Genomic DNA, 25,282 nt, shown 5'->3' on the forward strand with positions numbered 1-25,282 from the left:
AACACCACAAGGAACTCTGAGAATGCATTAATCAAGAAACAGACTTGTATGAAAGTCTCACTGAACACAGCAAAACTAAACAAGCTGTTTCTTAAATGTAGTGCTGCTAATAAGTAATTGGAGTGCAAGGTAAGCTCTAGTGCTATACTCCTAACCTACATTTTGGAGCCCAAAAATTATTTTGAATCACTGTGCCCTGCACCATTTGCTATGCAGTCTGACTGGCACGGGTGATTGACTGATCAACTTCTTTTGTAGGAAACAAAGAGAAGCTAAGGAAGAAAGGGCTGGGAAGCTCTGAGATGCATTTCAGCCTGTTGTGTTATGAACCTTTTAAGGTAAATTCTGCCCAAGAGCAGCCTCCCCTACCTGATTAGAATGAATGTGGGTGTGTTAAGGAGGTAGCTAGAAGGTCCAGGAAATAAGAGGGCAAAATGGGCAGGTATGAATCTCCCTGCTGGTATTATGGGGCCAGGGAAATGTATAATACTGGCCCCATAATACCTTAAAGGTTTTCATGTGGACTTTCAAACCAAAGTAAGTTTAGGATCAGTTTAAAGTGGTGCGTCCATATAACTGTAACCCAGGCTGTTCTTTCACAGACTAGAAACTTACCACAGCTAAAAGAAAACTCAACAATACAGCTTAATATAATCTAGATCTTTATTGATCTCATCGTAACAGCAACCATCGGTGAGAGCTTTTGGTTTTTTTTCCAAATACCTGTTTCAAAGGACATTTTAAAAAAACTGAATTGTACAGAGGTTGCCCAAAGACTTCTCAGGCAGTTTCTGCTTTTCACCCAGAACCACATTTAAAAAAAAAACCTGAAGAGGACTGATGGGGTAGGACAGGAAAGGGTGAAGAGGAGGAGCTGGGAGCAGGGCATTTTGAAAAAGTTATTTGTTTTTAAATCACTGAATTTTAAAATGTATCAAGGATACCTATAAATCATATTATTGGCCTTGCTCTCCAAAGACACCTTCACAGACCAAGAAACAGCTGTTTCACATTGCTGCAAAAGTTGTCTTCCTGTCTGAGGTAAAGAAAGGCACTGGATCACCATCTCACAGCACTGCCCTGGGAAAAAGGGTGGGGAATTCCTGTGCTATCCCCAGCAGCAATTGGGCCTAGGTTCTCACTGCCCTCGAGTTTTCACTCCTTGTATGATTAGAACAACAGTTAAAGCTCATTCCTGGTGCATGTTCCACATGGCTCCTGTTTTAAGTTAGTTATCCTTGGATTTTGGCTTTTAGAGCAGGCCTTGCGAAGAGTCACCGCTAAAACAGATGCTGTGCACAGCAGCGGCTGGCTCTTCTTGCTTAGCAAAGCAAGTCTTCCCTGTGGTGCTTCTATCCAAGAATCTAACAGACTTCCTTGGATTAAGTAAAATATATTTATTTTGTATCTCTCTATTTGTGTGTGTTATAACGACCCGCCCACACACATATACATATTTATATTTGCACTCACTCACACACGCTTTCAGTATCTGAGGCAGAGATTTCTTATTTAATGAAGATGAAAGCATACCTCTCAACTGCTGCCAGTGTTATATGTAATTTTACAACATAAATGAAAAGTCATGCCAATCCATGTGCAAAGGAAGCAGGGCAGAGGGATTAGTCTGAAGTACAGGACATTGTGAGAGGTGTGCTATAAAGCCTTCAAGAAATCTCAACTTTACCACATCAGAGCATCCCCTACCAAACCATAATGGAGACCTCCAGCAGTTCATAAGGGACTCCTTTCATAACATGGAAAAGAGAGGGAAGCAGAGATAGGCACTGACAGCTAGAGGATTCAGTATATATTCCTAGGGCCTTGTAGGTTACTAGAAGAAAGTGCACAAGCCCTGTGTCTGTGATGCCATTTGAGTCCCACCACAAAAGTAATCTAGTATTTTAACACTGTGTTGAGATCATGATTCATGGAAAATTAATACAGAGTAGGCAGATAAGGTTAATCATCACTTTGTCAATGACTGATTTTAAAAAATTTAGTTAGGAGCAGAATTGTTACAGATAATAGGCACTAAGGGTTCTGGGACAGAAATACTAGATCCTAAAGGGAAGGCTCAGGAAGACAGGACAGTGAACAAAAGAACAGTTAGGCACCTCATGCTGATATGTACCAACAAAACCCCTAAGCACCTCCTTTGAATGGGGAAGGTTTGGGGACTAATGAGAAAAGCTACCAGTTGAAGTTGATAAAGCTAATTCAGTCATGGATGCAAGCGAAATTGAATGAACGTTATCTGGATACCATGCTCTCTTCCCAAAGATGTAGTAGTCCTTTCTTTAACCAAAGTGTTTGAATTTTTTCATCTCTTGATGACTGAATTCTGCATATGGACACAAGGTCCACATTTTCCAGGATCATTTATAAGTTTCCTACAAAACTATGGAACCAGGGAATTATCAGACCAGCCTGTAAGCCAGTTATGAGGTGTGGTTTCTTTAAGCATGAGCCAATTCCATGCTGGATCACCCTGCCCCCTGAAGATTAAAATGGGGAACTGAAAATACTATACTAGAAGATACACATGCAAAAAGAATTAATTACATACGTTAGTTTACTGGTATGGAACCAAGCCTAGCGCATCCAGTTTATTGAGTCTGACTGCAAACTGCTGAGGTTCCTAAAACTGGGGGGCATTTTAAGTTTGCCACAGCTGGGGAAGAAAGGACAGCTTCACTCTTGCTTCCTGGCATCTTTTCTGCCTTGTGGTAGGAAGGAGAACACAGATACGGAAAATTTGACAGCCACTTTCAGAGAGTTGATAACACCAGGCAGGCGTGAGAGAGACAAAAGCAACAGTCAGGAAGATTTTTTACAAATAATTCCAAACACATCTAATTTATAGCAACAGTGACTAACAGTACTGCTAGCCATTCCTCAGGCCTCCCCTGACATGCTACCAGTCGCAATGAAGTGTAGGAGCCTAGATAAGCCGCCAGATCAAACTTGTTTACTGGTAATTGGTATTTTACTCCTAGTGCCCAGAGATGAAAGGGTAATTGCAAAAGGGATGCTCACCGTTCAGAGCAGGTGTAAATGGAAATTGTTTTATCCTTCCCTTGGAAGCTGATCTAGGTGGTAACAGGTCCAGAGCACACAGGCATCTTAACTAGATCATAGAACAGAGTAATTCACAATGGAAATGCACATTTGAGCTGTCACCGAGTTGTATCTATTACCAAAGCTTGAAAAGAAAACAAGCGTGTTTTTGGAACTGTGAACACTCTGGAGTCTTGGGACTGTCACAAATAGACTTATTGCTAATTGTTCTGCCACTCTCTCTCAGCACTACAAAGCAGCTGACAAGTATTTCCAGAAGCATACTTTCCTTTCAGATAAGAAAAGGAAACAATGCTTCCAGTGCAACCAATTCAGCAGAAGCTGGAAAGAGCTTAACAGTAGTTGATGCAATACTATTTACAAGTCCAAGAGATTTGCTTTGGGTGGAATCTCATTCCCTGGCATATCCCCACGAAATAAAACCCATTAAAGAAACTCTTTCCCCAAAGGTACTCAGTCCCTCACTTCTTCCACCCTCAGCACTGCTTCTACAATCAGTTCCACTAGCATGGACCCCTCCACCTGTGCCACGGCTCTTCGCTTTCAGGGAGCCTCACTGTCAGAGATCCTTTCTTCTAACTTCATAGCAGGACTAAGACTCATCTTTTAATCAAAGAGTACCACATTCAAAATAATGAAACAAATTGACAATGGTTAGATGAACAATGATGGGGAGATGGGTGGCACTCAGATCTGAAGTCTCCTTAAAAGTTTATTTCTACAACATAGGTGACTGTTGCTCAACATAAATATGCAGTCACTTGCTTATATTAGTCTAGTTGCTCTTTCAAAGCTATGCAAACCTCCCTCAGCACAAGTATGAGGGAGCAGAAAGGGCAGGAATGGCAAAACATTTATTTAAACCCAAAGTACTCATGAATAAGCAATATTGCATCTTTTGAGTTCTCTGTTATTGTTCTATTAGTTTCTTTTTTAAAAAGGAAAAACCATAACATTTTAATCCACTCAAGGCAACAAAATAAAAAATAAATCCAAACTAAGTATGGGAAAACTGGGATCAGGCAAGCAGGTCATTTGAAAGACAAAAATTAGTTATTTTTAAACAAGCTTCCCCCTCTCCCCACCAAGTGTTGGAGGCAGGGAGAGTCCCTGAGCATAGGGCAGTGGAGAGAAGCTGAAAGGGATAATGGCAGAGGCTGAGACCAAAACAGATGCCTTCCTGTATCAGTGTCTATCACAAGTCACTGGAACCCACAGCAGTATTGAAAAGAAGGATGCAATAGTTTAAAGAGATCTATTTTAAACTTCTTTTTATATGTCAGAGTTTGGTGTTTCATGGAGGCAAAGACTTCTTGGCTACAGCCAGCCAGAATGAGACTGTGTTAAACAAATTTATCTTCCAGCAGCCATAGCGAGACACCTCCATCCTGACCTACACCTCACCTCCCTTGGTAATCTCATCCCCATGTCTTCCTGAACTGCCCAATCCTCTCAGACTGGCCTGGTGTACACAAGTAAATTTTCCTAAAACTCACATAACTGGTTTTAAAACCAGTTTACCTTATCAATTTTGAAAACCACTGAGGCCATAGACAGTTGGAAATGCTGCTTTTCCAAACCAGGAGCAGAACATGCTTTTGAACTTAGTTCAGTAGGAGTGTTTTAGGTTTCCCAAATCCTGGTCTACATGAAGACTTTGGCCCTAAAGATGATGGGGTGGAATCCCCTACAACAGATCAATTTAACTGCAGCAGCAGGCATTAGGAGAAGGTTGTTGGACTGATTTTCCATTATGGTTAGGTTTATAATGTGAGCCCAGGTCCCTGCATGTGAACAGAATCCTTCCCTAATGCAATGTGTTATCCAAGACCTGTTTTAATGATTAAAAGTAAGGGCTAGAGAGAGAGAGAGAGAGATGATGCAAGGGAAAGATGGTTGTAAGCTACCTTTGTGCTCCTCAGTCTTACAGGTACTCCCTCAAAGCGCAAGTTAGAGTAGGCCAAGAGGCCAATACAGCAGTTGAGGACTTCCCTGACCTCGGGCACTCTCTCTCCTGGCCTTGCTGGATGCAAGGAGAGGGTGGATGTAGGAACTGCTCTTGTGGTTCTGCAACACCCAAGGAGATCCCTCCAGTAGTAAAGTAAGCAGCTTTAAAGGGCACTGCTTGGGTAGTGCAAAGCAATGGTAATAAGGAAGAATCTGCTCTGCAAGGTCTGGGGCACAAACACTTGAGGCTATTACATAAAATCAGAATTAACAAATGGGAATGTTTCCATTACCTTCCCTTCATTTTAATGAGCAGAGGACTGTGTCTGTATCTAAGTGTATCTGCACATGCTGGTTAAAATCCAGAGAGAAAGTGAACACACTGTTTTCTTTGTGGAAGCTAGGCATAGTGAAAGTAGTAAACAAGTGTTATAGAGGGTGAAAATAGATTAGATTAGTTTTTTTATCAGTTTTATTAGTTACAGAAAACAACATGTTTTAAAAATACCATCTTTAACCTGACAGTGTCATTTTAAACCACAAGCAATGATGTTCAGATTTTGCTTGATTCAACCATTACAACACCAGAATGGAAACTAGTTTAGTCTCCAATGCTGGGATCCACCCCACATTGCTGGTGTCACATGTCACTGATCACTGTGATCAGCAGCAGGAGGCACAAAAATGAAATTGAAAGTTTATGTGCAGAACGAATAACTTCTTAGAGGACATTAAGGTTATAGACACAGAACTGAGCAAAACAGGTAAGAACACCTTTTTCAAAGCCGCCCAGCAAAGCTAGAAGGGTTGAGTGCACTATTTTTATTCCGTTGCCACTTTCCCTGGCACCACACCATGGCCAGAGGAGTTGTGGGGAAGAAATAAAGCACAAGAGAGTGGAGACTTGTCATGGCAAATGCTGGTGTTTGAATACCATTGCTGCATTTGTGACAAGACTGAACCAACCTCCTGCACTTTTGAAAATATTTTTAGGCTTTTCTAAAACCTCATCTGAGCATCTCATAGATCAATTAAATTTGTCCTCACAACACCCCTGTGAGGTAGGGAAGTACTATTATCCCCATTTTACATATAGGGAATTGAAGCACAAAGAGATTAAGTGACTTGCCTAAAGTTAAACAGGAAATCTGTGTCATAGCCAGGAACACCCAGAATTACCCATATTCCTAGCCCAGCTTTACACACAAGATCATCCTTCCCTCTGGATATTTGTTTCTTATTTAGGTATTTAAAAAAAATGCAGCAAGAAGTCAAAATGGCCTCTGCCAATACACGTTAACATGACTGTGGTAGAAAGGAAGCTCTTGTTGTACTGCACTCGTAGAAAAATGTTTTCCTTGTTGTGAGTGCGTCAGCTGCACAACAGTTATTATAAAAGCCAAAACAGCTGAAACCCTGTGCAATGGTTGGAAGAGTTACCCCTTCACCAAAATAAGGAGAATCACTCTGATGGGAAAAGTGACTAACAATGCCCATGGCATTGACACTTCCTTCTTGCGTTTCCCATGTCAAGCCTGCTTAATACATGGACAAACCCAAGTTTTTATTACTATTAGCACTGCAAAAATCAAGTTGCACTGTATTCTGCCTCATCTCTAAAACAGCTAGCTAAACGCTTGAGACTACTGCTGGTGATGATGCATGAAGCAGAATGAAAAAATAACCCATGGGCTAGCACCAGGCTGAACTTGCAGTGCCCTTTAGAGATAACTGAGCTGAACAGACTCAACATGGGAATCATATAGTACAGCAGTTTTCTCTAGTGTCCTTCATGCTATACATAGGTGAATCATGCCAGAATAAACATAGGACTAGAGATGTTATTTTAGTCACTTTTCTGACCATCACCAAACTTAAGAGACCCTGCATTTCCTAGCTACACTACAGACAGAGCCTATTCCTGAGAGATCAAACATTACAAAGGGCTTTTGCTCCTGTGTTATTCACATTTTGAAGGAGAATAGGGAAAATTACAGCTTTTCAGATGTTCCTCCCCCACCAAGAAGTATTTTACTAGTAAAGTGCCCCTTTAACAGACCCAAAGAGAAAAGAAGGGTCTTTTCCAATTTATAATGGAGTTGCGTAGATTTCCAACCAAGGTGTTAGAAAGTCTGCCAATTAGCAAGTCAATGGAACGCATTCAGCAAAGGTCCAACTGATGCCATCAGCAACTAAAACAGACCCTTTAAGTGGCTCTCACCAGAGAGGACTTGGCCTGGAGTACCACCCTCTTGGTAAAATCCACTAGCCAATCACTGTGGGTTTGGTTTCCTACCAACCCCTTTTGTAAAACAGAGACAGGAGTAAGTACTGGAGATCATGGGACTAAAAAAAATTGCCCATTCGCAGAAGCTCATTTATATTGGCTGACTTGTAAAACTCTTAGGCAGCAAACCCAAAAAACATTAACTAAGAGAGGCTTGGAGCTAGTAAACTAAAGCAGCACCGTGAACTTTGAATGGAGAAGGAGGGTGTAAGTTTGGATCAGACCTGCTGTTGCTCAGAAGCCACTTGGCATTTTTTTCCTTTTGATGGGAGGGGTTCTGAAAGGGCTAATATTAAACATATTTATTAAAACCAGTACTGGGAAAAAATACTGCTCCTAATGCACATAGGACGGGAGGTGTCAAAAATAAACAACTGCTGAAGTACCTTTAATATAATAGTCTACAACGTGGACTAGAAGAGAAAGCAGGATAAACTACCAAGGGGCAAAAAACAGAGAAAAAGTGCTGAGGATAAACAGCATAGAGGAGATCTGATAATCTGCCCCCCTCTCCTCCTCCCCTGTGTTATATCTCCAAAAACTCCTGTTTTGATTTAGTGTCGATGGACTTATTCATCAAAAACACTCAGGAGGCAGAGGAGTTAAGCTTTTGCAAACTGGAGTTTGTGGGTGGTTTTCCTTTGGGATGAGGTGGGCAAAGGAAGAAGCAGCAGCATACCAAGTTGATGCCTCTCTCTAAATACACTTAATATTAAAAAGCATTATTCAACAGGAAGTTGGGGCAGGGGGAACCAAGGAGGTGCAAAACAATGAATTAAAAGGCTCTCTCATCTGAAGAGAGAATGCACGTTACCGCTGCAAGACACATTACAAACAGAGTCATGGAGAGAGGAAGGGCTAGAACGCAGGTGAAATGAGTGTGCTGCCCACTGAGGTGAAGGAGCTCAGACTGAGCAGACCCTTTACTATCTCCCACTACTCCTTGCGATTTCTAAAACTTGAGTGACTGAAAGCATCTGAGACACAGTTACTTACTGTGCACACACAAGCCATTTGTGAACTGGGATCACGCTGAAGGAAGAGAGCAGAAACAATGCCATATTCACTCAGCATAAACTTACTGCTCCCTGGCCCCTTTGTTGTTTACAATAAATATCCAATTGGTGCTGGAGGTATGTTCTCGCTTGTGCATGGTTTGACAGGTTGCCTTTAAAGTGCGAGAAGCCAAGGTTGCACTCGGCATGTTCCTCAGCTCAGTTAAATTTGACAAGGGCTTCCATCCAGTCACAGGCAATGTAGAGGGAGGAAAAAGGGGGAACAGGACTGGGGACCTGGTCTTATCCTTTGGCACCTGGAAGGCGAGGTGGGGATTCTAATGGAAACTGCTGCTGCTTCTTCCAGCTTTTGATTACTGATCCTATTAGCCAAAATCACATATGCACAGGTATCAGGAGTTGCTGCTTCTCCATGGTTACCCTCTGTGGTGATCAGATGTCCATTTCAAACTGAGCATCATCCCCTGGAAAAAGAAGAATAATGAGAGCAGTGCTGGATAGAGATCTCTATAAGTCCTCAAGAGGAAGGAGAAACTCCCTCCACTTCCCCACCCACTTCCTAACCATACTTTGTTTTTATTTTTACATACATATTGTCATCAGATATGCCCAGTAATTAACTCAGCATGGTAGCTGGAACAAAAACAGATTATCTGCTGTAGAAAGCCAGGCTGTGGACATGCAGCAGTCACTCTGAATGCAAGTGCAAGTGTGTTAAAAATGACAGCTCGTTTAAGTTCCTAGCTATAAAACCACCAGACTCATGGCTTTTGGTCAATTTTTTTCATTTGTAGAAGTCATTAATGGCCCCAATTTTAATACAAGAGTGCTTGTTACTGCTTAGATTAATGATTCCCTACATATGTTTACAGCAACATGCATGCTAATTAATTTTGCTAGTCCATAGCTCATTAAGGAGGAAAGAAGAAGGGGGGGAAAAAAAAAAAGATTACTTGAGTGACCCATTGTCTACGGCAGGGTGGAAGGTGGGCTGTGGGACCTGCTTCTGCCTGAAGCTGCTGCTACATCTGCTCTGCTCTACACACTGCAGATCCACAGTCCTCCCATCTCCCCACCCCCATGGGCAGTTTCATGGCTCCCCCAGCACATGCAGTCCCACAGCTCTACTACACAACCCTTTTCCCTCACGGGCAGTCCTGCAGCTTAGTTTCTTTGTAGCCTGTTTGTAATGTATACTGCAGACATCAACTAGCTCTGAACATGTTAACTGTCGAGCAGCAGCAGTGCTGCTGTTTCACTGAAAGTGCAGCTATCATGGCTAGTATATACAGAGTTAGCTCAGGGTCTCTCTGCACAGGTCAGATCCATTTCATGATGACCGGTGATGGTGTGTGGAAACTGCTAATATGCAAGTGACAGACTGCTGTACATAAACAGACTGGATGCAAATATCTAAAACATAATTCTTTAATTTCATAGCTTCAGGACGAAAATGTTTCATTAGGGGAAGAGTAAAGCCATGCACAAGTTAAATATTTCTGAAACTGAAACTAAACCAGTTTATTTTGCAGTCTCTATAACTTACAGTCATTGTAATATAGTTCAGCAGTGTGGTTATACTGGTTACACTGGTGACTCAGAGGAAGGAAATCAACATGTTAATTTCATGCTGTAGCTATTTGCAATAAACTCACCATCATCATCATCTCTCAGCTTAAGATCTGGTAAAGCTATACTGGAAGTTAAATGCAGTAACAACCATTGCCACCATCCACACTCTTACCCATTGCAGGTTTCCCATCATGATTGTTCAGATTGTTTACTTCCACTTTGGAATCCTCAACCACAGTGCCAGGACTGGTGACTCCTGGAATATTTGGGAGATGACACGGTGGGGTCTGAGCCATAGGAGAGTTGCGGCGATCCAACAGAAATTTGCGGTCATAGATGATTCGGGTACCTAGAACACAGTTAGACAAAAAGAGAAATCAGTGTGTAAGAATGCACATAGGGCTGGAATTGATAACGCTATGCCTATGTTAGCAGGGTTCAGGAGAAGAGGCACTTGGAATCTCGCCCCCAGACTGGTGCTGTTTGTGATGAGAGGCATTTCCACTTAAGAGCTGTCATAAAGACTCCAAGCATTCCTTGCTACCCTATATTTTACTGAGCAGCACTGCTTTTTCTCTCTTAATTCAGAGGCCTTTTTTTTCCCTTCCACTCTTATAGGGAGGGGTTAGAAGGGCCTACTCTACCACTGCTTTTCATCAGACCCTACAAGAAGGAAAGGCACAATAGGCAGCTTTCAGAACTGAAGAATGTTAATGATAAACGGGCTTTTGGAGGCCTCATGCTGACATCCATCTTACCTTATAAGAAAGGACTCTCCTTGTGACATTGAGAGCCAATATCAGCATTTGGAAACCATCTCATCTTAATATTTGTTTGATTGTCTCAATTCCCCAGAAGTGGTACAATCACCTATTCTGGATACCTTAAAAAAAAAAAAAAAGTCTGGATGTTCACCTTGCTGGGGTCATATGACCCCCAAACTCTTTCCTGCCCAAGTGCAGGGGGGCTGGACCTGATGATCTCAAGAGGTCTCTTCTAGTCTAACATCTATTAATCTATGTTGGAAGAATCCAAAACCAAGAACCACTTCACTGCAATCTCAATGTGATAGAGGAAAATAAACAGGCTTAGCTGCTTTGGGATGCCAAAGATAAATCTTATTTCACAATAACTGTCACTCTTCCACTCCACATTTTAATATTTTCCTCTTAACAAACAAAATAATAAAAGAAAGGGACCACTGGACAACTTCACTGCAAATTGTTCAATGCTCTCTTTAACATACCACAAACACATACTCCCCATTTTCCCAAACAGTTAAGGCAAGCAGATTCACTACCATGTAACATTGAAAACATTGGGAAATCCAGAAGCAGATCCCTTAAAATACCTTCTTTTTAGGGCAGTGTCTGAGAAAAATGGAAGGTTTCAAATGTCCAGGCACCTATCTGTAATATACGATAACAAGCCAGAAATAATGCAAGCTTCTTCATGGAAGCGCCCCCACTGAAATTTAAAGGGGCCACTGTTACTGGGTGAGGACAATATATAGTTGCATCCAATTATAGTTAACTACTAATCATCACCTCTGTTAACATCTGTGCCCATTAGTTCTAATCAGGATGATGATTTAAAACGTAGACACCTGCCAGCTGAGATCACAAGCTGAACTAAGACCACTGTACTACAATGTATTATTTAAAATTAAAGGAATCAAATACACAGACTATCCAATAAACAAAAAACTGAAAATAAAAAAATTCCCAAAGTGTCAGCACTTGTACATATCTTAATGTAAGTATGAAGAGTTTGAACAGGAAATGATGTGTGACAAGGCCCAAGAAAGGACTCAGAGGGATGTGATAAAGTAGATGAAGAAGATAGGCTTTTGTAGCATCTTTGAACACAGGAGAACAAGATGGCCGTCACGCAAGCGAGCAAGGAGGGTAAAGTCCTGGCAATTCTAAAATGGGAGATTACAAAGGTAATGAGTTTTGGAAACAGTGCACCCTTCTGCAAATGGGAGAGGAAGATCAGGGATGACAGCCAGGTTGAAAGCTAGAAAAGCAGGAAGCACAGAGGAAAAAGTATTTTTGTACGATAAATGAGATAGTGGCATGTTCAGTTATACATGAACAGCAGAATGAGAGTCTGATTAAGACCAAGGAGCAAGAGTGGAGAAATACTTGCAAAGATACAGTCAAGAGGTTAGAGATGAACAGCATGAAGACAACTCAGGAGTAGTAATAGCACGTGGTAGCATCTAGGGCTTCTGTCATAAGAGCCAGGCCAAAGTGTGCTCATAACAGAACAAAAAGATGGCCTCTACCCCAAAAAGCTCAGAGCTGGTCCCAAGAATGAAGGGCGGGAATAAACAGAGAGCTCATATCAGATGGAAAAAAAATTGGTAAAATCCTGGGCTGAAAAGTGGTGATGGCATGGGTATAAGGAGACACCAAAAATGGTGAGGGCCATAGGCATGCAAGTGAGGGAGGAAAAAGTAATAGAGCTGCGTTTGCGCAGGCGTTCGCGCCGGTGGGCGGGCTGGGAGGGCCAGGAGTGGGACTCCTGTACGGGTAGGACGTAGACACCACACAGGTCTACAAACAGCAGCTTAGAATGGTGTCTACGAGGAGTGCTGCTAGGGCCTCTGCCCAGGGGGACAAGGCTAACCGGGGCTGGTCTGAGGCCTCCACCCAGACCGAGCCCATGGGGAAGCTGATGTCCCCCTACCTCCCGGCTTGCGGGGGATCCCCAGCAGGGCCGGGGGGGGCAGAGATTGGGAGCCCCCACACCTGTCCGGCAGGTGCCCGGCTTAGGGCTCTGGAGGCACAGGTGAGGGAGCTCCGGGAGGAGGTTAGCAGGCTGAGGGGGATCAGGGAGGCGGAGGAGGAAATTGACAGTTATTTCCTTTCCCTGCAGGACCAGGCACCCAAGGAAGAAGCAGCCCAGGGAAGGACCTCCACGGCAGAGTGGCAGACGGTCACAGCCAGGACCGGAGCGGCTCGCAGCGAGCAGGTACAAGCTTCTCCAGTCCGACTGGAGAACAGGTACGAGGCCTTGGCGACTCTGCAGGAGATGGAAAGGGAGGAGGAAACCCTTGGGCAGGAAGAAATGCCACATTCTTCACATTCCAAACAGATCAAGAGATCTGAGAGGACCCAGAAGAGGAGGAGACGCGTGCTCGTCATAGGCGATTCCATCCTGAGAGGTATGGAAGGGCCCATTTGTCGCCAGGACCCTTCAGCACGAGAGGTCTACTGCCTGCCTGGAGCTAAGATTCAGGATGTGACGGAGGTAATCCAGGCCAGGATCAAGCCCACCGATTACTACCCCATGGTCCTTGTCCATGTGGGTACTAATGATGCGGCCAGGAGAACCCCCGATCACCTGATGGCGGACTACCAGGCTCTCGGCAGCGTGCTGAGGGAATTTGGTGCACAGGTGGTATTCTCTTCCATCCTACCAGTGAACGGACGTGGAAGACGGCATGAGAACTGCATCCGAGAGACCAACTGGCGGCTTCGGCAGTGGTGTCTCGAGGCAGGCTTCGGCTTCCTGGACAATGACCCACACATTACAACGAGGGACATGCTCAGCTGGGATGGGCTTCACCTGTCCCCCAAAGGTAAGCGTGTGTTTTCTTCCAGGTTGGCGGATCTCCTCCGGCGGGCTTTAAACTAGGCTCGTCGGGGGGAGGGGAAGATGAGGGTGGGGGAGGCTGTGGACCACCAAACCAGGTGGCACCCACAAGGACAGCCCAGCCTGAAGAAAGAGAGCTTTGGGAACGTGAAAGGCAGGGGGTGGACAGCAATACGGCACAGGTAAGGAACGGGAAGGTTAGGGACAAAAAGCCCTTTAGGACTTGGAGCGAGGGGGTAGCAAAAGCACCAGTCACAGGGCTCAAGTGCCTATATACTAATGCTAGGAGCATGGGGAACAAGCAGGATGAACTAGCGCTCCTGGTTGCACTAAACGACTACGACTTAGTGGGGCTGACGGAAACCTGGTGGGATCCATCCCACGACTGGGCGGTACATATTGAGGGCTATAGATTGTACAGAAAGGACAGAGTGGGGAAAAGGGGGGGAGGGGTTGTGCTCTATGTTAAGGAGCAATATACATCAACCCTCATCAAGACAGAATCAAAGGATGAGGAAGTAGAAGGACTGTGGGTTAGGCTACATGGGGGTCAAGGAGAAAAGGATTTGGTGGTAGGGGTCTGCTACAGACCCCCACATCAAGGGGAAGAAATAGATTTGGGGCTCCTGAGGCAACTCTCAGAGACCATAAAAGCTAAAGAGGCGGTGGTCATGGGGGACCTAAACTACCCGGACATCTGCTGGGAGACACAGACAGCAAAGTCCCACCGCTCACGCAGGTTTCTAACCTGTGTACAGGACCTCCACCTGACGCAGGAGGTACATGGTCCCACTAGGGGGAATGCCTTACTGGATCTGGTATTGGCAACGGGGGATGACATAGTAGGGGACCTACAGATCGGTAGCCATCTGGAGGACAGTGATCACCTAAAAGTACAATTCAACATAAGGCGTCGAGTGGGTAAGGTAACCAGTAGGGTGAACGTGCTGGACTTTAGGAAAGCTGATTTCAGCAAACTCAGGCGATTAGTGAAGGATGCACTGCAGAGTAGTAGTTTTGAAACGATGGGAGCCCAAGAAGGGTGACTGTGCCTTAAGGAAGCTATCCTTCTCGCACAAAGCGAGACGATCCCCGTGCGAGGTAAAAGAGGGAAAGGGGCCAGGAGGCTTCCCTGGCTGACCAGAGAAATCCTGGGGAGACTAAGGGCCAAAAGGGGAGCACATAAAAAGTGGAAACAGGGAGAGATCACCAAAGAGGAATATACCTCTTCTGCTCGTGCTTGTAGGGAGGCAGTTAGACAGGCCAAAGCTACCATGGAGCTGAGGATGGCAACCCAAGTAAAAGACAATAAGAAATTGTTTTTTAGATATATAGGGAGTAAAAGGAAGGCCCAGGGAGGAATAGGACCCCTGCTAAATGGGCAGAAACAATTGGTGACGGACAGAGGGGACAAGGCTGAACTCAACGAGTTCTTCGCCTCAGTGTTCCTAAGTGAGAGGCATGACAAGTCTCTCACTGGGAGTGTAGGGAGGCAGCAGCAAGGCACCAGACTTCCATGCGTGGACCCTGAGGTGGTGCAGGGTCACTTGGAGGAACTGGATGCCTTTAAGTCGGCAGGCCCGGATGAGCTCCATCCGAGGGTACTGAAGGCACTGGCCGACATCATTGCAGAGCCACTGGCGGGAATATTTGAACGCTCGTGGCGCACGGGTCAAGTCCCGGAGGACTGGAAAAGGGCCAATGTGGTTCCCATTTTCAAGAAGGGGAGGAAGGAGGACCCGGGTAACTATAGGCCAGTCAGTCTCACCTCCATCCTTGGCAAAATCTTTGAGAAAATCATCAAGGCTCACATTTGTGAGAGCCTGGCAGGACAAATTATGCTGAGGGGAAACCAGCACGGGTTCGTGGCAGGTAGATCGTGCCTGACCAATCTAGTCTCTTTTTATGACCAGGTCACAAAACGCCTCGACGCAGGAGGAGGGGTGGATGTCGTATACTTGGACTTCAGGAAGGCCTTTGACACGGTATCCCACCCCATACTGGTGAACAAGTTAAGGGGCTGTGACTTGGATGACTGCACAGTCCGGTGGGTGGAGAATTGGCTGGAGGGTCGCACCCAGAGAGTTGTGGTGGATGGGTCGGTTTCGACCTGGAAGAGTGTGGGCAGTGGGGTCCCGCAGGGCTCGGTGCTTGGACCGATACTCTTTAATGTCTTCATCAGCGACTTGGACGAGGGGGTGAAATGTACTCTGTCCAAGTTTGCAGATGACACTAAGCTATGGGGCGAAGTGGACACGCCGGAGGGCAGGGAACAGCTGCAAGCAGACCTGGACAGGTTAGACAAGTGGGCAGAAAACAACAGAATGCAGTTCAACAAGGAGAAATGCAAAGTGCTGCATCTAGGGAGGAAAAATGTCCAGCACACCTACAGCCTAGGAAATGACCTGCTGGGTGGCACGGAAGTGGAAAGGGATCTTGGAGTCCAAGTAGACTCCAAGATTAACATGAGTCGGCAGTGTGATGAAACCATCAGAAAAGCCAATGGCACTTTATCGTGCATCAGCAGATGCATGACAAATAAGTCCAAGGAGGTGATACTTCCCCTCTATCGGGCGCTGGTCAGACCGCAGCTGGAGTACTGCGTGCAATTCTGGGCGCCGCACTTCAAGAAAGATGCGGATAACCTGGAGAGGGTCCAGAGAAGGGCCACTCGTATGGTTAAGGGCCTGCAGGCCAAGCCCTATGAGGAGAGATTAGAGAAACTGGACCTTTTCAGCCTCCGCAAGAGAAGGTTGAGAGGCGACCTGGTGGCTGCCTATAAGTTCGTCAGGGGGGCACAGAAGGGAATTGGTGAGTATTTATTCACCAAGGCGCCCCCGGGGGTTACAAGAAATAATGGCCACAAGCTGGAGGAGAGCAGATTTAGATTAGATATTAGGAGGAACTTCTTCACAGTTCGAGTGGCCAAGCTCTGGAACGGGCTCCCAAGGGAGGTGGTGCTCTCCCCTACCCTGGGGGTATTCAAGAGAAGGTTGGATGTGTATCTAGCTGGGGTAATGTAGGCCCAGCACTCTTTCCTGCTTATGCAGGGGGTCGGACTCGATGATCTATTGAGGTCCCTTCCGACCCTAGCATCTATGAATCTATGAATCTATGAATCTGAAGGCAGCAGAGACTGATTTGTAGGGGAGGAAGTCAGGATGATTCTTGGGGGTTTTCCAGAGGCACTCAGCAACAAGGTGGTAGGAAGAAAGGAAAAGGAAATGGGGGGAGGGCCACCACAGGGAACTGGGGAGGAGGACAGAGTAGCAAGAAAAGGGAACAAAGAACAAACAGAAGGGAGAGAGGATGGAAACCCTAGAGCCAGAATAAATCTGTTCTTTGCAAGAGGAGAAGGGAGAGAACAGTAGGCCACAGGAAGAATTGTGATGAACTATGGTGAGTTCAGTTAAGCAAAGAGAAAGGAGAGTCACTGGCAGTAGTGACAATGACCTTCTCTTATTCAGGTGAGAGAAGTTAACATGATTCAGTTCAGAAACATATTTCTGAATACACTTAGCTTGATATAATGCAAGAAATACTGCAGCAGTGTTCAGCAGGTCACTAACTGGGATCTTGTGAACTTGGAGCTTTCTGCCTAGGCTGAAGAGGTTGGGGCAGAATTGACATGATTTCCTATTCCAGTGGCAGGGACACACTCGTTAGCACTGAGGAACTATTCAATACCAGACACCTAGCAATTCATTTCCTGGGGCTCAGAGAGATAACTCACCTTCCACCAGGACATCACAAACAAATCCCTCTCTTCTACCTCAAGGAGAAAACATTTATCATCACTTGGGCACATCAGTTCCCATCACCCAAGGGGCAAGGCAGCTCTGGGAATATTTTAGACATAATAACAGGGCTAAATTATCCTACAAATGTCCATTAGAGGAGGGAGAATTTATTCCAAAGCAGAAACAGCATTGCCAAGGGCAAGAATTAAAAAAAATGCAAGGACTGCACTCCAAGGTAAGAAGTACAAAAAAATACCATACGCTGTTTTTAGTTTTAAGTGGTCAGAGAAATGTCATTTTCAGGTCCCATTTTCAGTTTCTGTCGATAGCTTCTACCACCAGGTCTGCTTAGTTGGGGGAAAAAACTTGTTCTGAAAGCTGTCAATGCTGCAGAATCAGCTGGGTATTTAAAAACTAGAGAAGATTCCCACCTCATCCATCACAACAGAGGGCCTAGAGATAGAACTGAATTGGATTTTGGTGACAGAAGGCAGCTCTGCAGCACTGACAGGAATCAGCTTGCTGACTATACACTGAGCAAATAATTCAGAAGACACGCTGGGAATAGGTACAAACATGAGCCTGAGACATCTCTGTAGTCCCACATCTGTGTCAATATTTCAGTATGGTTAATGGTCAAAAGCAAGCTAAGTAGAAACATTTAAAAATTACATGCACCCATTTATGATTCACAACAGCAAGTTACAGTTCTGTGACAGTGCCCCAGCCTCATGCTCTTGACAAACATGCATTACCTGGGGCAGGGGACGACACACTCATCACTAAGTGCTATCTGAATAGGATTTTGGGGGGAGTGGAGAATCCAAAGTTATTATTCACGTTAGGCTTATTATTTTGTCTTACCACCGGTCTGTTCCCTTGAAAAATAAATGTTTAAATGGCTCAAAACACAACCCCCACCTTGTTACTTTAACACAGAGTTGTATATTTGCCTCTCTCCAAACTGTTATTCTTAGCAATGGGCCTTGCACAGGCCACATCTCAGCTGGGCACCAAAAACAGGGTGTGCCTGCCAGCATTATGCAATTTTATCCTGTTTTATTTGTTCATGTGATATTTCTCACCCATAGGCAGCTGCTCAGGAACAAGCTACTTTGTATCCTGTACAAAGCTCTTCCATATTTGAATTGCAGGGCAAATATCAGACTGGAAAAATCAGAGCAATTTCAGATCAACAATAAGGAAATAAGGCATCTGAAGTTCTCCCTTTCCCCTCCATTTCCTTTGGAATGTTTTCTATCTAAGCAGGTACCTATCTGTGCATGTTTGTGTACTTTAGGTGACAACAGACATCTACATGATGTTTCCCTTGAACAGAGATAGGAGAAACATACTGCCTTAAGACTAACCTTCTGTTTGAGAACTGCATTGAGAAAGAACTCCAATTAGGAGCAGGAACTGAAGACAAGTTTAGCAAATGAACCTCCCAAAGTAATGGCTCTAGGCCAGGGAGAAATGTAATAATAACAACAATAGATATTGTCTAACCTAATGATAAAGATGTTCCAAGGAAGCCTCACAGAAACAAGCCATGCAGTTGAGAAGCTCTTCTCCTGCTTTTCACCTTGGCCTTTTCAGAAGGATCCTCCACCAGAAGCTTCAGATATATAAAGGTGCCCTGGAGCCAGAAAAGTTTGAACTGAGCTGGTTTTTAAAGACTCCCAGCGACTGTGCAGGAAAAAGTCCTTGAAGACAGGATTTTTTATATTATAAAACTATTTCAATTACCCCAGAAAAATGTTCAAGGACCCTGACAGCTGATAAATCACATTCAGTGATTTAAAATTAAAATGAAAACACTATCATGGCTTAAAAAGGACAGGAGTGCTATTTGTTTTTCAAAGGCCAAAGAGACTATACAAATTGGGGCAACCTATCCTAGCCATAGTCTCTGAACTTTATTCAGAACTCTCCGCTGGCCATACTCTGGCTCTTCTGGGACTTTTGTTCCCCCGTAAGCTCTGAACTAGGATTCTGTCCCACTGAAGTCCCTCCCTTCTACACAGGGTCTCTGCTATTCTAAGGTTATGTTCCTGAGGGCTCTGTTCTAGCTCTTATTTTCCAGAAAAGCCAGGTTTAATCTTGCCTGTGCCACACACAGAGAGGATACTATTTGCCTGAAGTCTAATTTTCAATTAAAAAAGTTAACGTAGCTGACAATCCTCATGCCAGAGGCAGGTGTTTACAGTTATGTTTCTATTTTCTTGATAAATGCTTTGCTGGTCTTGTACAAGGCCATGGACAAGCTTGAGAGGGTCCAAAGAAGAGCCACCTGTAGGATCAGTCTTAAAAAGCAAGCCATACGAGGAAAGGCTGAGGGATCTGGGACTCTTCAGCCTGAGGAAGGAAGGCTGAGAGGGGACCTGGAAGCAGCTTACTGCTACACTAGGGGAGTAAGTCAAAGGCTCTGTGAGCAACTCTTCACCAGGGCTCCCTTAGGGAAAACCAGGAGTAATGCCCACAAACTCCTGGAAAATCGATTCAGGCTCAACATTAAGAAAACTTCTTCACAGTCAGGGTGTCCAGACTGTGGAATAAGCTCCCTCCAGAGGTGGTCCAATCACCTACCCTGGAAATCTTCAAGAGGAGACTGGACAGTCACTTTGTTGGGATCACCTGACCCCCAGTTCTCTCTCCTTCTTGGTGCAGGGGGCTGGACCCGATGATCTTCCAGCCTTACAACTTATGAATCTATGCCAATAAGTACAGAATAAAAGAGGAAACACTGAAAATGACCATATACAGAGTGCTATCATAATGTGCAAAATAAACAAACTAAAAATAAAGATTATTTGCAGTCTGTAAACTCAGTTATTTTAGGTAATTCCTATTCAGTCACTATACCAGAAAAATATTCAGACAAAAGTGTGACATTATTTGGAAGCAGCCCTCTGAACTGGGCACATTTCTGAAAAACAACAATTCTGATGATTACAGTAGCAGGCAGAGTTGATCCGTTTTGTGCTCAGCACTGCCACTTCCTTGCTGCAGACTGAAGCAAAGCAGTTAATCTCGAAGGAAGACTGGGCTTCAATGTGTGGAACAGGGATAAATAATACAGAAATGTCTTCCAGCTTTGTAACATACAACAAGACCCTTTGATGAAGGGTGTAAAGTGCAGAGGAGAGGGGCTCTCTATTGTTCTCAACACCAGACATGTTTTCACAAAGTATACAACATGATTAGAGATGGCCAATGATAAGGCCAGCACAGGGACCCCTAATAATGCAGAGCTGGATTAACTGACAGACCTACCCACCATGTTGAATATCCACATAGCACAAAGCACAGATAGAGGTACTTGAAGGTGGGATTGGACTGTCCTGGCCTGAGCACTTGGAAAGAAGAATCTTGCTTTGCAGGAATATCTGCATGCAGTACATTGGCTCAGGCTAGCTCCATAAGTCCTTCACTTCCTCTGTGGTACATTTATCCATTAATTTAAAATAATAAAAGACACGAATGGGTACCTATCACTGCTTTATGGGCACATGCTTCCTTTTCATAACCTTTCTACTCAATCACTGCTTTCAAATGTGGCCATAAGAAGCATCAGGAATGGGTGGGAGGTGGTGGGGAAAAAAAACCTTCCAGTGTGAGGTGGCAAAAAAAGAAAAAGAAAAAAAAATACACCTAACATTAGACTTGGGTCCAATGTTCTAGGATCCAAACCTGTAAAGTATTAATGAAATGCTTACATTTCTATTACTGACTGGGAGTTACTGATATGAAGCTGGAAACTTGTAAAAGAAGTAGTATCAGTCTAAACCACTCTCTGAACTGCTAGAGCTACTACAGCCCAGAGGCACTGTAAAATGGTTTGTTGGAGAGGAACAGGGAGAGGGGGAGAGTCACTCTTAATACTTTCCTATTCTGTAAGGTTATAAGATTTGAAACACTTTAGGTTTGAAGAGGGTTGTTTCTGAGGTCCAGCGCTTCATTTCTCCCTCATTCTACCTACATTTCTCCTCAGCCCTGTCTTTACTTTCATCATTCTTGTTCCCATCATTTCCACGTCTCTCCCCTGAATTTCTTTAGTTAATGCATCTTTTCCTTGTTGAAGAATTCAGTGATCTGAGTGCACCTATTGACTGCTACCAATTCTCCAGCACGCCCTTCTCAAGCTGAACTTTGTTTCCACTTCAACCCCATCAAGATACAAGTCTAAAAAAAAAAAAAAAAAAGCCAAATCAACAACTCCAGACTCGTGTACTCTGTTGGGTAAAAGCTGCAAGTGACAATTCTGGAAAGATTGGCAATGGGGGGCAGGGGAAACACTCTCATCATCTCTCTGCATGTTAAGTTACACAGGTTCAAACAGCCCCTGTACTTTTTGCTCTTACTTCCAATTAAAGGTATTTTGCAGCATGATCACTCTGACAGCTACGGCAGTTTCACTGCGTCAGCCACAGCACACATGAAGGATTCCCAAGGGATATTATCTTCCCAAATAAATTTTTAGTATGAAACAACACATACCAATAGGAATTTCCTGTTACGTTGTCTTTAGTGGGAAACCCACAGCAGACCAACTGGGGGTGGGGTCCTGTTGGGTCTGACACTCCTCCTCCGTCTCCTCAAAATGCATGTTTTAATTTTCACAGTTATTGCCATCTCTTGTTTCTCTGAAGATGCGGTATCATCATCACAATACATGCTGCAGTGTCACAACAAGTGGGAATTTCACAACCCATTGTAGTTTTTACAGTAATGCATTTAAATTGCATGCAAACAAGGATACTCTGGCCCACTTACCAGCTGATCTTTATTAAGTACTGAATATTATGGCTACTAGATCACTGCACTAAGCAGAAAAGACAGCTGGGGTCAGATGACCCCAGCAAGTCACTGTCTAGTCTCCTCTTGAAGATTTCCCAGGTAGGTGATTGCACCACCTCTGGAGCTTATTCCACAGTCTGGACACCCTGATTGTGAAGAAGTTTATCTTAATGTTAAGCCTGAATCGATCTTCCAGGAGTTTGTGGCCATTACTTATGGTAACATGGCTGGATTTACCCAGTATTTTGTTAAAAGTTTACAGCAACCTGTTCAGACCACTGATGATAAGCTGCCTCCAACCACCACAAAAAACTTAAACTCAACATCTCACTTAATAGCATTCCCTGGAGTTAAAGAATAGATACTACAGAAAAAGTGCCCTACATGAGAAACAGGGGACATGATGGAGAACAGGCAGTATTATACACAGCCTGTAAAATTCATGCATACCACTCAATCTGTAGCTGAATAACATTCTCAAAGAAGGAACACTTGCACTTCTTTTAGATCTCTATTAATATGCAAGCACAGCTGACCAAATGAAGAGGCAACAGGAAGATGTTCTGTTAATAACTTATACACTCACAGAAAGATACCTACCAAAACCTACCACAGCAAAAACCCGGTTAGGCACAAGAGGAACAACGCATGAGATTAAAATGATAGGGAATGCCTGTAATTAACGCAACTACAATTTATCATATCCAAACTATGGTAATTCAACAATTATGATCTACCTCACTGACAACACTGAAAACAGAACAATATCCAGCTTCAGTGGCATAGAAAACAAGCACAAGTCTCAGGAGACTTGGGGAAAAACTACATACAAAAGCTGTAAGTTTATGACCCCGAATATTTTTGTTTTGGTCCTGATTAATCTCAAAGAAGATCAAGATCTTCTAGGAACCTTTCCCTACTTTCTTTCCCTGTAGCTTTACCAAGGATCTAGGCCATGAACTAGGGCGCTATTTTTAAAGTGACATTGAAAACTACTGTAAAATTCCTACTTAATTATTTAATAGCAAAAGTGTCTTTGTTGCCCAAAGCATGTATGCGAATGCCTTTCTGGGGACCCCCAAAGAAACACAGCTAATATTTAGCTCAGGAATCCCATGTACACGTCAGCCTCTATTAAAGTCACATAACATGGCATGGATTTTACTGGGGAAGGAACTACTGTATTTTGTGATTTGGCCTGATCTCTGGTGGGAGGGGACTGGTCAAGCTTTCAAATACAAATGTGATCTCTGGTGCACCTACATCTTAGCTCCTACGGACCCCTTCTGCTAATAAAAACAGAGAGAAAACCTGTGCCTGACAATAAAGCTAGAGGGGCCTAGTTTGCCAAGAACCTGCCTCAGGGGAGGCCACTGCCCTGTGCACGGTAAACAACTGGGCTGCACAACTACATCCGTGTTAGGCTGCAAAGTTAGCACTTCCTCGCACGCAGCCCTCCACGCTCCTCTGCACGTCTCAGGCGGGAAGGGCCGAGGGCAGCCTTCTCCCGACCCCAGAGCAGGCCCCAGGGCCGCCCGCATTCCCGGCCCCGTTCGCGTTTCTCTCCCTGCTGCAGCTGCTGGGAGACTTCCCCCTGCTCCCCCCGGCCTGCTGGGCAACAGTCCCGGCTCGTCCCGGGCTCCGAGGCCTTGTTTACAAATATCTGCCTGCCCGTCCCGCACCAGAGCGGCGCAGGAGGGCTGGGCCCCGGCCTCTCCAACAGGGCAACACCCAACATGCCCGCGGCGGGCGGGCCTCCCCAGCTCCGGGGGAAGGCGTGGGAGCCCGCGGCACGTCCCCGCCGCCCCTGCCCGCGCAAGGGGCCCGGCCACGCGTTACCTCCGGGCGTGGTGGAGAAGAGGGTGCCCCCGGGCGTGGTGCAGTAGTCGTGAGGTAGCTGCGCGGAGTCGCTGATGGGCACCGTCCGCGTGGGGATAGCGCGGCTCTGGCTGTGCTGGTGGGCGCCGGAGGAAGACATCGCCCTGCTCTATTGTCCCGGCTGCAGGGGGAGGCGGCGGCGACGGGCGGGGCGGGGCAGTGGAGCAGGAGGAGGGGGAGGTGGTGCGGGCGGCGGAGCCGGCTTCGCTGCGCGGACCAGGGGGTGGCAGCAGCCTCCGCTCCGCTCCGGGCCACTGGCTCGCGCTCCCCCGCCTCCTCCGCCACCTTCTCCCGCGGTCTCGGCGAGCAGCAGGAAGGGCGGGGCGGGGAGGAGCACCCGCGGGACTGCCCGGCCCGGCCCTGCCTCCGCCTCCGCCTCCTGGAAGCCCCCTCCTTGTCCGCACTGAAACACAGGAGAAACGAGGGGCGCGGCGGCCCGCCACGTGGCTCGGCCGTGTCGCGCTCGCTCGGTTTCTGTCGCGCGGCCGCCAGCCTTCCCGGGTCTGCAGCCAGGCCGGGCTTTCCTTTCTCCCCCGGGCTCTTCCATGACCCGACGCCCCGACACGCCGCTCGTATTCCTGCCCTGGGGCTGTAATTGCAGCGCTGCTTGGGGGTAGCGGGGCCAGGTTCATCTAGCACACACAAAAAGCTGGTTGGGCCAGTAAAGCGCCTCGGGACAAGTTACTGGCAAAACCCCCAAACCCTGAACAGGCAGCACAGGCTGGTCGTTGTGCCCCAGAATTAATCTGCAACATCCAGAAGGCAGAAGAGGCTGCCGCAGGGGACAGGAAAGACGACTTGCATCACCTGAGAGAGAAGGATCTTTTATTAGGCCAACTGCACAATAGTTAGACAAGCTTTTGAATTTCTGACATTCTTCATTTGTCAAAAGGCATATTGCGTTCAACAGCTTGCCTAATTTTACTACACAGTTGTGGGGTAAGATACCAATCACCCTAAGAAATCCTTGCCTCTGGGCCTTTGCTACAACTTTTCTCTTACACTTTCCCCATCTGGTCACTCAGTGAAGTTCGGAAGTGCAGCTGTGGGAGGCCAGTACACACCAGCACATGGTGCAGCAGCACAGGTGGCTGTGGCTGACCGTGGTGTGGGCAGCCCCCACTAGCCTGGTCTCTGCCCACTTGGGAGTTAGAGTCCCCTGCTTTAGACCACTAACCAGTATCAGAATCCAACATCTTAAGGCAAGAGAGGGCGGCAGTAACCATGTAATACTACTGTAGTTGTTTACAGTGATGCAGTTCACTTTTTTTTTCCTTTTACCAACTCTGCTCTTTTCCACAATTAAAACTATACATTAAAAAAAATATAGCTTGTTACTATGGGAAAGACAATGTCAA

At 45.5% G+C, this 25,282-nt stretch overlaps 2 protein-coding genes across 5 annotated transcripts; one reads left to right on the top strand and one right to left on the bottom strand.

Annotated features, from left to right (window-relative positions):
• Positions 1-645: 645 nt before the first annotated feature.
• On the bottom strand, positions 646-24,252 carry EIF4EBP2 (eukaryotic translation initiation factor 4E binding protein 2). The gene is made up of 3 exons (XM_090056692.1): positions 23,886-24,252; positions 10,076-10,252; positions 646-8,795 (listed from the first exon to the last, which is right to left on the bottom strand). Exons 1-3 carry the CDS (start codon positions 24,022-24,024, stop codon positions 8,764-8,766), a joined length of 348 nt encoding a protein of 115 aa, XP_089912818.1. The 5' UTR covers positions 24,025-24,252; the 3' UTR covers positions 646-8,763.
• Positions 10,805-16,057, top strand: LOC149859839 (uncharacterized). Of its 4 annotated transcripts, none has more exons than XR_016443434.1 (4): positions 10,805-12,914; positions 13,006-13,075; positions 13,334-13,492; positions 15,420-16,057. XR_016443434.1 is itself a non-coding variant. In XM_090056690.1 (4 exons), exons 1-4 carry the CDS (start codon positions 12,484-12,486, stop codon positions 15,485-15,487), a joined length of 696 nt encoding a protein of 231 aa, XP_089912816.1. In that variant the 5' UTR covers positions 10,814-12,483; the 3' UTR covers positions 15,488-15,529. The 4 variants fall into 4 exon arrangements, 1 of the variants encoding a protein (XP_089912816.1); XM_090056690.1 differs by having other exon boundaries at positions 10,814-12,882; positions 15,420-15,529; XR_016443433.1 differs by having other exon boundaries at positions 10,835-12,882; positions 13,006-13,161; positions 15,420-15,528.
• Positions 24,253-25,282: the final 1,030 nt, after the last annotated feature.

Source organism: Crocodylus siamensis, chromosome 7, assembly GCF_052110815.1.
Source record: "Crocodylus siamensis isolate JL-2025a chromosome 7, ASM5211081v1, whole genome shotgun sequence".
Taxonomy (NCBI): Eukaryota; Metazoa; Chordata; order Crocodylia; family Crocodylidae; genus Crocodylus; species Crocodylus siamensis.

What these genes read in the sequence shown, in the direction of transcription:
- LOC149859839 (XM_090056690.1), top strand. Translation starts at nt 12,484, where the DNA reads ATGGTGTCTACGAGGAGTGCTGCTAGGGCCTCTGCCCAGGGGGACAAG. An exon ending in GAGCGGCTCGCAGCGAGCAG is followed by an intron (nt 12,883 to 13,005) that starts GTACAAGCTTCT and finishes CATTCCAAACAG; the next exon opens with ATCAAGAGATCTGAGAGGAC. An exon ending in GCTTCACCTGTCCCCCAAAG is followed by an intron (nt 13,493 to 15,419) that starts GTAAGCGTGTGT and finishes TTTTATGACCAG; the next exon opens with GTCACAAAACGCCTCGACGC.
- EIF4EBP2 (XM_090056692.1), bottom strand. Translation starts at nt 24,024, where the DNA reads ATGTCTTCCTCCGGCGCCCACCAGCACAGCCAGAGCCGCGCTATCCCC. An exon ending in CTTCTCCACCACGCCCGGAG is followed by an intron (nt 10,253 to 23,885) that starts GTAACGCGTGGC and finishes ACTGTGTTCTAG; the next exon opens with GTACCCGAATCATCTATGAC. An exon ending in TGATGGGAAACCTGCAATGG is followed by an intron (nt 8,796 to 10,075) that starts GTAAGAGTGTGG and finishes TTCTTTTTCCAG; the next exon opens with GGGATGATGCTCAGTTTGAA.